The 12,267-nt window shown below is 54.3% G+C and overlaps 1 protein-coding gene across 1 annotated transcript in view; it reads left to right on the forward strand.

The window, feature by feature from the left end:
* Positions 1–12,267, forward strand: part of LOC115124168 (tuberin-like) — a 93,327-nt gene that overhangs the window by 64,168 nt on the left and 16,892 nt on the right. Inside the window, 4 exon segments of the mRNA XM_065002199.1 lie at positions 2,933–3,013; positions 5,376–5,527; positions 8,561–9,192; positions 9,278–9,356. Coding sequence (XP_064858271.1) covers positions 2,933–3,013; positions 5,376–5,527; positions 8,561–9,192; positions 9,278–9,356 — 944 coding nt within the window.

Genomic DNA, 12,267 nt, shown 5'->3' on the forward strand with positions numbered 1-12,267 from the left:
GCTCCCCAGTCACCACCAGTACAGCTCCCCAGTACATCTCCCCAGTCACCACCCCAGTACAGCTCCCCAGTCACCACCCAGTCCAGCTCCCCAGTCACCACCCAGTACAGCTCCCCAGTCACCACCAGTACAGCTCCCCAGTCACCACCAGTACAGCTCCCCAGTCACCACCCAGTACAGCTCCCCAGTCACCACCCAGTCCAGCTCCCCAGTCACCACCAGTACAGCTCCCCAGTCACCACCAGTACAGCTCCCCAGTCACCACCAGTACAGCTCCCCAGTCACCACCCAGTACAGCTCCCCAGCCACCACCAGAACAGCTCCCCAGCCACCACCAGTACAGCTCCCCAGCCACCACCAGTACAGCTCCCCAGCCACCACCAGTACAGCTCCCCAGTCACCACCCAGTACAGCTCCCCAGTCACCACCCAGTACAGCTCCCCAGCCACCACCAGTACAGCTCCCCAGCCACCACCAGTACAGCTCCCCAGCCACCACCAGTACAGCTCCCCAGCCACCACCAGTACAGCTCCCCAGCCACCACCAGTACAGCTCCCCAGCCACCACCAGTACAGCTCCCCAGTCACCACCAGTACAGCTCCCCAGTACAGCTCCCCAGTCACCACGCAGTACAGCTCCCCAGTACAGCTCCCCAGTCACCACCCAGTACAGCTCCCCAGTCACCACCCAGTACAGCTCCCCAGTCACCACCAGTACAGCTCCCCAGTCACCACCAGTACAGCTCCCCAGTCACCACCCAGTACAGCTCCCCAGTACAGCTCCCCAGTCACCACCAGTACAGCTCCCCAGTCACCACCAGTACAGCTCCCCAGTCACCACCAGTACAGCTCCCCAGTCACCACCCAGTACAGCTCCCCAGTCACCACGCAGTACAGCTCCCCAGTCACCACCAGTACAGCTCTCCAGTACAGCTCCCCAGTACAGCTCCCCAGTCACCACCCAGTACAGCTCCCCAGTCACCACCAGTACAGCTCCCCAGTACAGCTCTCCAGTACAGCTCCCCAGTACAGCTCCCCAGTCACCACCCAGTACAGCTCCCCAGTCACCACCCAGTACAGCTCCCCAGTCACCACCAGTACAGCTCCCCAGTCACCACCAGTACAGCTCCCCAGTCACCACCCAGTACAGCTCCCCAGTCACCACCCAGTACAGCTCCCCAGTACAGCTCCCCAGTCACCACCCAGTACAGCTCCCCAGTCACCACCCAGTACAGCTCCCCAGTCACCACCCAGTACAGCTCCCCAGTCACCACCCAGTACAGCTCCCCAGTCACCACCCAGTACAGGTCCCCAGTACAGCTCCCCAGTCACTACCCAGTACAGCTCCCCAGTCACTACCCAGTACAGCTCCCCAGTCACTACCCAGTACAGCTCCCCAGTCACCACCCCAGTACAGCTCCCCAGTCACCACCCAGTACAGCTCCCCAGTCACCACCCAGTACAGCTCCCCAGTCACCACCCAGTACAGCTCCCCAGTCACCACGCAGTACAGCTCCCAGTACAGCTCCCCAGTCACCACGCAGTACAGCTCCCCAGTACAGCTCCCCAGTCACCACCCCAGTACAGCTCCCCAGTCACCACCCCAGTACAGCTCCCCAGTCACCACCCAGTACAGCTCCCCAGTCACCACCAGTACAGCTCCCCAGTCACCACCAGTACAGCTCCCCAGTCACCACCCAGTACAGCTCCCCAGTCACCACCCAGTACAGCTCCCCAGTCACCACCCAGTACAGCTCCCCAGTCACCACCCAGTACAGCTCCCCAGTCACCACCCAGTACAGCTCCCCAGTCACCACCCAGTACAGCTCCCCAGTCACCACCCAGTACAGCTCCCCAGTCACTACCCAGTACAGCTCCCCAGTCACTACCCAGTACAGCTCCCCAGTCACCACCCAGTACAGCTCACCAGTACAGCTCCCCAGCCACCACCCAGTACAGCTCCCCAGCCACCACCCAGTACAGCTCTTCAGTACAGCTCCCCAGTATAGCTCTCCAGTACAGCTCCCCAGTACAGCTCCCCAGTTCAGCTCCCCAGTCACCACCCAGTACAGCTCCCCAGTCACCACCCAGTACAGCTCCCCAGTCACCACCCAGTACAGCTCCCCAGTCACCACCCAGTACAGCTCCCCAGTCACCACCCAGTACAGCTCCCCAGCCACCACCCAGTACACCTCCCCAGTACAGCTCCCCAGTACAGCTCACCAGTCACCACCAGGTTGTTGAGAAGGAACTCCTGCTGTACTTCAATGAACATGAATGAACCTCCCTCCAGTCTGTTCTCCTCTCTCTGTTCTCCTCTCCTCTCTCTCCTCTCTCTGCTCTCCTCTCTCTGCTCTCTGCTCTCTCTCCTCTCTCTGCTCTCCTATCTCTGCTCTGCTCTCCTCTCTCTGGTCTCCTCTCTCTGCTCTCCTCTCTCTGCTCTCTCTACTTGTTCATGAGGGCCAGTCTGAGCTTAGATGCTCCACAGATTCACTAATCTCTATATCATCAGGATCAGTCAAATGTCCGTTCATTTAGTAGCTGGGTGATTTGTAGATCGAATCATAGATGGTACCTTGTTCAGGTTGATCCTCGTGAACAAACACTGTTTCTTGTTCCAGTTTGGTAAGATGAAATGGTGCTAGACTTCTCTCACAAACAGATCACGCACACATTGCTAGTTCCATCATTGTCTGTCGTGTGTTTCACATATATTTTGTTACTAGTTCCCTATTTTATATATTGTGAATTTCATTTGGTATTTTATCCACTATCATTTTTTTTTTCATATTTTAATTCCTACTGTTTTCCCTCCAACTGTGAATTCATTTTATCCTCATCTTTTTTTTAAAATTGGTTTATTATTTTCCATTTCCTGTCATGCTAATTTGTGATTGGCTCTGCTGTGTTGAATGGCGACCTGGCTCGTCCAGTGGGCTCTCTCTCCTCTCTGGGTCTGTCCTTCGCCCCGTCCCCAGTTCCGGTTCGGCTCCAACGGAGCATTTCCTGGGCAGGTACAAGCAGCGTGGCCACGCCCCCAACACGAGCCTCCCCCAAACCAGTGGTGGCACTTTAAATGTGAGGATGGGCTCATGGTAACGGAACAGTAACAGAATGAATGAATGGTAAAATCAAACCCATCCATCCATCTATTCCATCCATTACTGTGAGCGCGTCCTCCCCTCACCAGCCTCCTATGCCCCAACATATGTGTTCCTCCCCCACGTCCCGTGTCATCACGTGTCACTAACATGTCGGGCCACCACTGGAGAGAGATGATGACACAAACAAACTCACGGGCCAATCGTTTCAATCGACTAATCAACCCGCCGCCAAGATGAACCAATCCTATGACTGGGTTTTGTTCATGATAATTTAATGACACTTTTGATGTTTTTCTTTCTAACATGTGACCCCCTTGTCCTGTGGGCCTGGAATGTACTTCCTGTCTCCTTTTTCTTTTAACCTCTAACCTCTGACACTTCACCCCATGACATCGTCATAGAGGTTATGCATGTAACATAGTCAAGACAGACCTCATCCAGGACACAAACACTTCTTTCTGGCTTCTCTGGTGGCCATTTTGTGTTAGGGATATCATTCTGATCACCATTTTGTGTTAGGGATATCATTCTGGTCACCATTTTGTGTTAGGGATATCATTCTGGTCACCATTTTGTGTTAGGGATATCATTCTGGTCACCATTTTGTGTTAGGGATATCATTCTGGTCACCATTTTGTGTTAGGGATATCATTCTGGTCACCATTTTGTGTTAGGGATATCATTCTGGTCACCATTTTGTGTTAGGGATATCATTCTGGTCACCATTTTTGTGTTAGGGATATCATTCTTCACCATTTTGTGTTAGGGATATCATTCTGGTCACCATTTTGTGTTAGGGATATCATTCTGGTCACCATTTTGTGTTAGGGATATCATTCTGGTCACCATTTTGTGTTAGGGATATCATTCTGGTCACCATTTTGTGTTGGGGATATCATTCTGGTCACCATTTTGTGTTGGGGATATCATTCTGGTCACCATTTTGTGTTGGGGATATCATTCTGGTCACCATTTTGTGTTAGGGATATCATTCTGGTCACCATTTTGTGTTAGGGATATCATTCTGGTCACCATTTTGTGTTAGGGATATCATTCTGGTCACCACACCACCCAATAATGTTATGTTTTGTGTCACGATGCTAAGTGTTCATTGTAATATTCTGTTGCTGTCAGTATCCTAAATGTCCATTGGCTGAGAGGATGAGGTCTGGTCTGGGCTGGTGTGTGTAGAGAAAGTGAACCGACCGACCGACCGACCGACCCACCGACCGACCACACGTGTTTGAAGACGCATCAAATAGATGTTACCAATGATGATGAGCCAATGATGATGTTACCAATGATGATGAGCCAATGACTGATGTGCTGCTGCCTGCAAGACTGCTCTTCGATCTGTCTCCCTGCGTGTGCGTGTGTGTGTGCGCCTGCCTGACTGAGTTTCTGATTCTGTTTGATCACTGATCGATACGTGTAATGCTTCTGATTCTGTTTTATCTGTGTGTGTGTGTGTGTTTAGGAGGTGTGTGACCACCTAGTGGTGGTCTGGTATACTACAGGTGGTAGTTTGTAAATTAACATAAGGGTGCAAAGTAGAGCTAGTTTAGTTTGGGTTTTTGTCGGTTTTTTTTTTCTGTGAGTTTTGTTTCTGTGTGTGTGTGTTTTTATTGTGTGTGTGTTTTTATTACTTGTGTGTTCATTAATGACGTTTTTCTGTGTATGCGTTCGTTGTCGTGGGTATCTGTGTGTCCCTCGTCCCCTCTCTCTGTCGCCCCCTGCTGTAGACCCTGTGGTATCTGTGCGTCCCTCGTCTCCTCTCTGTCGCCCCCTGCTGTAGACTCTGTGGTATCTGTGTGTCCCTCGTCCCCTCTCCTCTCTGTCGCCCCCTGCTGTAGACTCTGTGGTATCTGTGTGTCCCTCGTCCCCTCTCTGTCACCCCCTGCTGTAGACTCTGTGGTATCTGTGTCCCTCGTCCCCTCTCCTCTCTGTCGCCCCCTGCTGTAGACTCTGTGGTATCTGTGTGTCCCTCGTCCCCTCTCCTCTCTGTCGCCCCCTGCTGTAGACTCTGTGGTATCTGTGTGTCCCTCGTCCCCTCTCCTCTCTGTCGCCCCCTGCTGTAGACTCTGTGGTATCTGTGTGTCCCTCGTCCCCTCTCCTCTCTGTCACCCCCTGCTGTAGACTCTGTGGTATCTGTGTGTCCCTCGTCCCCTCTCTAACCCTCTCCTCTCTGTCGCCCCCTGCTGTAGACTCTGTGGTATCTGTGTGTCCCTCGTCCCCTCTCTAACCCTCTCCTCTCTGTCGCCCCCTGCTGTAGACTCTGTGGTAGAGGGGACAGGGGTCAGGGGCCACGTAGACTACCCCTCTGATTGGCCAGAGGCGGAGAAGTTTGAGGCCATGCCCTCTGAACCCATCTACATCGCTGCTGACAAGTTCACCAAGGCCCTGCCCCCTAGAACACTCAGCAGGGTGAGTAGTGCACTACAGCCAGGGGGAGTAGTACACTACAGCCAGGGGGAGTAGTACACTACAGACAGGGGGAGTAGTACTCTACAGACAGGGGGAGTAGTACACTACAGCCAGGGGAGGTAGTACACTACAGCCAGGGGGAGTAGTACTCTACAGACAGGGGGAGTAGTACTCTACAGACAGGGGGAGTAGTACACTACAGCCAGGGGGAGTAGTACACTACAGCCAGGGGGAGTAGTACTCTACAGACAGGGGAGTACAGGGGAGTAGTACACTACAGACAGGGGGAGTAGTACTCTACAGACAGGGGAGTACAGGGGAGTAGTACACTACAGACAGGGGGAGGTACTCTAGTACAGACAGGGGGAGTAGTACTCTACAGACAGGGGAGTAGTACTCTACAGACAGGGGGAGTAGTACACTACAGACAGGGGGAGTAGTACTCTACAGACAGGGGTAGTACTCTACAGACAGGGGAGTAGTACTCTACAGACAGGGGGAGTAGTACTCTACAGACAGGGGAGTAGTACCTACAGATAGGGGGAGTAGTAGACAGAGGGAGTACAGGGGGGAGTAGTACTCTACAGACAGGGGGAGTAGTACTCTACAGACAGAGGGAGTACAGGGGAGTAGTACCCTACAGACAGGGGAGTAGTACTACAGACAGAGGGGAGTAGTACCCTACAGACAGGGGGAGTAGTACCCTACAGACAGGGGGAGTAGTACTCTACAGACAGGGGAGTAGTACTCTACAGACAGGGGGAGTAGTACCCTACAGACAGGGGGAGTAGTACTCTACAGACAGGGGGAGTAGTACCCTACAGACAGGGGAGTAGTACTCTACAGACAGGGGAGTAGTACTCTACAGACAGGGGGAGTAGTACTCTACAGACAGGGGAGTAGTACACTACAGACAGGGGGAGTAGGGGGAGTAGTACACTACAGACAGGGGGAGTAGTACACTACAGACAGGGGAGTACAGGGGAGTAGTACAGACAGGGGGAGTAGTACTACAGACAGGGGGGGGAGTAGTACACTACAGACAGGGGGAGGGACAGGGGAGTACAGGGGGGAGTAGTACACTACAGACAGGGGAGTAGTACACTACAGACAGGGGGAGTACAGGGGGAGTAGTACACTGCACTACAGACAGGGGGAGTAGTACACTACAGACAGGGGGAGTAGTACTCTACAGACAGAGGGAGTACAGGGGGAGTAGTACACTACAGACAGGGGGAGTAGTACACTACAGACAGGGGGAGTAGTACACTACAGACAGGGGGAGTAGTACCCTATAGACAGGGGGAGTACAGGGGGAGTAGTACACTACAGACAGGGGGGGAGTAGTACCCTATAGACAGGGGAGTACAGGGGGAGTAGTAGTACACTACAGACAGGGGGAGTAGTACTCTACAGACAGGGGGAGTAGTACTCTACAGACAGGGGGAGTAGTACTCTACAGACAGGGGAGTAGTACCCTACAGACAGGGGGAGTAGTACCCTACAGACAGGGGGAGTAGTACTCTACAGACAGGGGGAGTAGTACTCTACAGACAGGGGGAGTAGTACTCTACAGACAGGGGGAGTAGTACTCTACAGACAGGGGGAGTAGTACACTACAGACAGGGGGAGTAGTACTCTACAGACAGGGGGAGTAGTACACTACAGACAGGGGGAGTAGTACTCTACAGACAGGGGAGTAGTACTCTACAGACAGGGGAGTAGTCTACAGACAGGGGGAGTAGTACTCTACAGACAGGGGAGTAGTACTCTACAGGGGACAGGGGGAGTAGTACACTACAGACAGGGGGAGTAGTACTCTACAGACAGGGGGAGTAGTACTCTACAGACAGGGGGAGTAGTACACTATAGACAGGGGGAGTACAGGGGGAGTAGTACACTACAGACAGGGGGAGTAGTACACTATAGACAGAGGGAGTACAGGGGGAGTAGTACTCTACAGACAGGGGGAGTAGTACTCTACAGACAGGGGAGTAGTACACTACAGACAGGGGAGTAGTACTCTACAGACAGGGGAGTAGTACCCTATAGACAGGGGAGTAGTACTCTACAGACAGGGGAGTAGTACTCTACAGACAGGGGGAGTAGTACACTACAGACAGGGGAGTAGTACCCAGACAGGGGTAGTACAGAGACAGGGGAGTAGTACACAGACAGGGGAGTAGTACTCTACAGACAGGGGAGTAGTACCCTCTACAGACAGGGGAGTAGTACTCTACAGACAGGGGGAGTAGTACTCTACAGACAGGGGAGTAGTACTCTAGACAGGGGAGAGGGGAGTAGGACTACAGACAGGGGAGTAGTACTCTACAGACAGGGGAGTAGTACCCTAGACAGGGGGAGTAGTACACTACAGACAGGGTAGTACAGACAGGGGGAGTACAGACAGGGGAGTAGTACTCTACAGACAGGGGGAGTAGTACCCTACAGACAGGGGAGTAGTACTCTACAGACAGGGGGTAGTACTCTACAGACAGGGGAGAGTAGTACCCTACAGACAGGGGAGTAGTACTGACAGACAGGGGGAGTAGTACTCTACAGACAGGGGAGTAGTACCTACAGACAGGGGGAGTAGTACCTACAGACAGGGGGAGTAGTACCTGGCCAGACAGGGGGAGTAGTACCTACAGACAGGGGAGTAGTACCCTACAGACAGGGGGAGTAGTACTTTTGACAGACAGGGGGAGTAGTACTCTCCAGACAGGGGGAGGGGAGTACCCTACAGACAGGGGGAGTAGTACTCTACAGACAGGGGGAGTAGTACCTGACAGACAGGGGGAGTAGTACTCCCAGACACAGACAGGGGGAGAGTAGTACAGGAGGAGTACTACAGACAGGGGGAGTAGTACACTACAGACAGGGGGAGTAGTACCCTACAGACAGGGGGAGTAGTACACTACAGACAGGGGGAGTAGTACCCTACAGACAGGGGGAGTAGTACTCTACAGACAATGGATTATGGCAGGTGGTTATTGGGAGACATTGATGTTTTTCATCCGTTCTTCCCCTCAGTCGTCCTCCAGTTCCAGCCAGGAGGATGAGAAGTCCACCCTGGAGGAGGTGAGTGAGGGGTTCATCCCCATCGACCAGCCCCCCCTGGCCCCCTCCACCCCGGGCAGCCAAGGCCCAGAGCTCCCCTTCCAGACCCAGAACCAGCCTGAGACCCAGACCCTCAACAAGTCCAGCTCCTCCCCTGAGCTCCAGACCCTACCAGAGGCCTTCCCCAAGACCACAACAGGACCCGGGGCCGGAGGAGGAGAGGCACCCGGGGTTCGGTCCCCCTCGGAGGGGAAGAGCCAGCCACAACAGCCCCCGGTGGAGAAAGAGATAGAGAAGGTGGAGAGTGGAGGAGGAGGGGTGAACAGACAGAATCAGAGTGGGGATACCACCCCAGTGACAGGGGGGTTGTCTGGGACATCGGGAGGAGGAGGTTCCTCTTCCTCGCAGGGAGCCAGGATGCGGTTGGAGTTCCCAGCACCCCACCAGCCTGGACCCCTCTCCCCCAGCGGAGGGCACCGTCCCAGGGGTCACACCATCTCAGTGTCGGCCCCCTCCTCCAGGAGAGAGAGGATAGGAGGAGACGCGTACCACACCACCCGGCCCGGGCCCACCAACACTGAGAAGACCAGTGGACTCAGTCCCAGGTTAAATAGACACACACACACACACACACACACACACACACACACAGCCTTTCCTAATGCTTTTCTCTCTCCCTCTGTCCTGTAGTTTTGTGTTCCTTCAGCTCTACCACTCTCCCTTCTTTGGCAACGAGGCCAACAAGCCTCTCCTGCTGCCCAAGTCTCAGGTGAGTGTGTGTGTGTGTGTGCTCTGTAACGTGTGTCTCTCTCCTCCAACTCTCTCTCTCCCCCCTAGCTGATCGACAGAGTGTGTGTCTCTCTCTCCCCTAGCTGATCGACAGTGTGTCTCTCTCTCCCCTAGCTGATCGACAGTGTGTCTCTCTCCCCCCTAGCTGATCGACAGTGTGTCTCTCTCCCCTAGCTGATCGACAGTGTCTCTCTCCCCTAGCTGATCGACAGTGTCTCTCTCCCCCCTAGCTGATCGACAGTGTGTGTCTCTCTCTCCCCTAGCTGATCGACAGAGTGTGTCTCTCTCCCCCCTAGCTGATCGACAGTGTGTCTCTCTCCCCCCTAGCTGATCGACAGTGTGTCTCTCTCTCCCCTAGCTGATCGACAGTGTGTCTCTCTCTCCCCTAGCTGATCGACAGTGTGTCTCTCTCTCCCCTAGCTGATCGACAGTGTGTCTCTCTCTCCCCTAGCTGATCGACAGTGTGTGTCTCTCTCTCTCCTAGCTGATCGACAGTGTGTGTCTCTCTCTCCTAGCTGATCGACAGTGTGTCTCTCTCTCCCCTAGCTGAGTGTGTGTGTCTCTCTCTCTCCTAGCTGATCGACAGTGTCTCTCTCCCCTAGCTGAGTGTGTGTCTCTCTCCCCTAGCTGAGTGTGTGTCTCTCTCTCCCCTAGCTGAGTGTGTGTCTCTCTCTCCCCTAGCTGAGTGTGTGTCTCTCTCTCCCCTAGCTGAGTGTGTGTCTCTCTCTCCCCTAGCTGATCGTGAGTGTCTCTCTCTCCCCTAGCTGATCGACAGTGTCTCTCTCTCCCCTAGCTGAGTGTGTGTGTCTCTCTCTCCTAGCTGAGTGTGTGTCTCTCTCTCTCCCCTAGCTGAGTGTGTGTGTCTCTCTCTCCCCTAGCTGATCGACAGTGTCTCTCTCCCCTAGCTGAGTGTGTGTGTCTCTCTCTCCTAGCTGATCGACAGTGTCTCTCTCTCCCCTAGCTGAGTGTGTGTGTGTGTCTCTCTCTCCTAGCTGATCGACAGTGTCTCTCTCTCCCCTAGCTGAGTGTGTGTGTGTGTCTCTCTCTCTCCTAGCTGATCGACAGTCTCTCTCCCCTAGCTGAGTGTGTGTGTGTCTCTCTCTCCTAGCTGATCGACAGTGTCTCTCTCTCCCCTAGCTGAGTGTGTGTGTCTCTCTCCCTGAGCAGTGAGTGATCGACAGTGTGTCTCTCTCTCCTAGCTGATCGACAGTGTCTCTCTCTCCCCTAGCTGAGTGTGTGTGTCTCTCTCCCCTAGCTGATCGACAGAGTGTGTGTCTCTCCCCCCTAGCTGATCGACAGTGTCTCTCTCTCCCCTAGCTGATCGACAGTGTCTCTCTCCCCCCTAGCTGATCGACAGTGTCTCTCTCCCCCCTAGCTGATCGACAGTGTCTCTCTCCCCCTAGCTGATCGACAGTGTCTCTCTCCCCCCCTAGCTGATCGACAGTGTCTCTCTCTGATCCTCTCCCCTAGCTGATCGACAGTGTCAGTGATCGACAGTGTCTCTCTCCCCCTAGCTGATCGACAGTGTCTCTCTCCCCTAGCTGATCGACAGTGTGTCTCTCTCCCCTAGCTGATCGACAGTGTCTCTCTCCCCCCTAGCTGATCGACAGTGTGTCTCTCTCCCCTAGCTGATCGACAGTGTGTCTCTCTCTCCCCTAGCTGATCGACAGTGTCTCTCTCCCCTAGCTGATCGACAGTGTCTCTCTCCCCCTAGCTGATCGACAGTGTCTCTCTCCCCCTAGCTGATCGACAGTGTCTCTCTCCCCCTAGCTGATCGACAGTGTCTCTCCCCTCTCCCCCTAGCTGATCGACAGTGTCTCTCTCCCCTAGCTGATCGACAGTGTCTCTCTCCCCCTAGCTGATCGACAGTGTCTCTCTCCCCCCTAGCTGATCGACAGTGTCTCTCTCCCCCTAGCTGATCGACAGCTCTCCCTAGCTGATCGACAGTGTCTCTCTCCCCCCTAGCTGATCGACAGTGTGTCTCTCCCCCTAGCTGATCGACAGTGTCTCTCTCCCCTAGCTGATCGAGTGTCAGTGTGTCTCTCTCCCTAGCTGATCGACAGTGTCTCTCTCTCCCCCCCCTAGCTGATCGACAGTGTCTCTCTCCCCTAGCTGATCGACAGTGTCTCTCTCTCCCCTAGCTGATCGACAGTGTGTCTCTCTCCCCCTAGCTGATCGACAGTGTCTCTCTCTCCCCTAGCTGATCGACAGTGTCTCTCTCCCCTAGCTGATCGACAGTGTCTCTCTCCCCCTAGCTGATCGACAGTGTCTCTCTCCCCTAGCTGATCGACAGTGTCTCTCTCTAGCTGATCTCTCCCCCCCTAGCTGATCGACAGTGTCTCTCCCCTAGCTGATCGACAGTGTCTCTCTCCCCTAGCTGATCGACAGTGTCTCTCTCCCCTAGCTGATCGACAGTGTCTCTCTCCCCTAGCTGATCGACAGTGTCTCTCTCTCCCCTAGCTGATCGACAGTGTCTCTCTCTCTCTCCCCTAGCTGATCGACAGTGTCTCTCTCTCCCCCTAGCTGATCGACAGTGTGTCTCTCTCCCCCTAGCTGATCGACAGTGTCTCTCTCCCCTAGCTGATCGACAGTGTCTCTCTCCCCCCTAGCTGATCGACAGTGTCTCTCTCCCCTAGCTGATCGACAGTGTCTCTCCCCCCTAGCTGATCGACAGTGTCTCTCTCCCCTAGCTGATCGACAGTGTCTCTCTCTCCCCTAGCTGATCGACAGTGTCTCTCTCCCCCCTAGCTGATCGACAGTGTCTCTCTCCCCCTAGCTGATCGACAGTGTCTCTCTCCCCCTAGCTGATCGACAGTGTCTCTCTCCCCTAGCTGATCGACAGTGTCTCTCCCCTAGCTGATCGACAGTGTCTCTCCCCCCTAGCTGATCGA

Source organism: Oncorhynchus nerka, linkage group LG15, assembly GCF_034236695.1.
Source record: "Oncorhynchus nerka isolate Pitt River linkage group LG15, Oner_Uvic_2.0, whole genome shotgun sequence".
Classification (NCBI taxonomy): Eukaryota; Metazoa; Chordata; class Actinopteri; order Salmoniformes; family Salmonidae; genus Oncorhynchus; species Oncorhynchus nerka.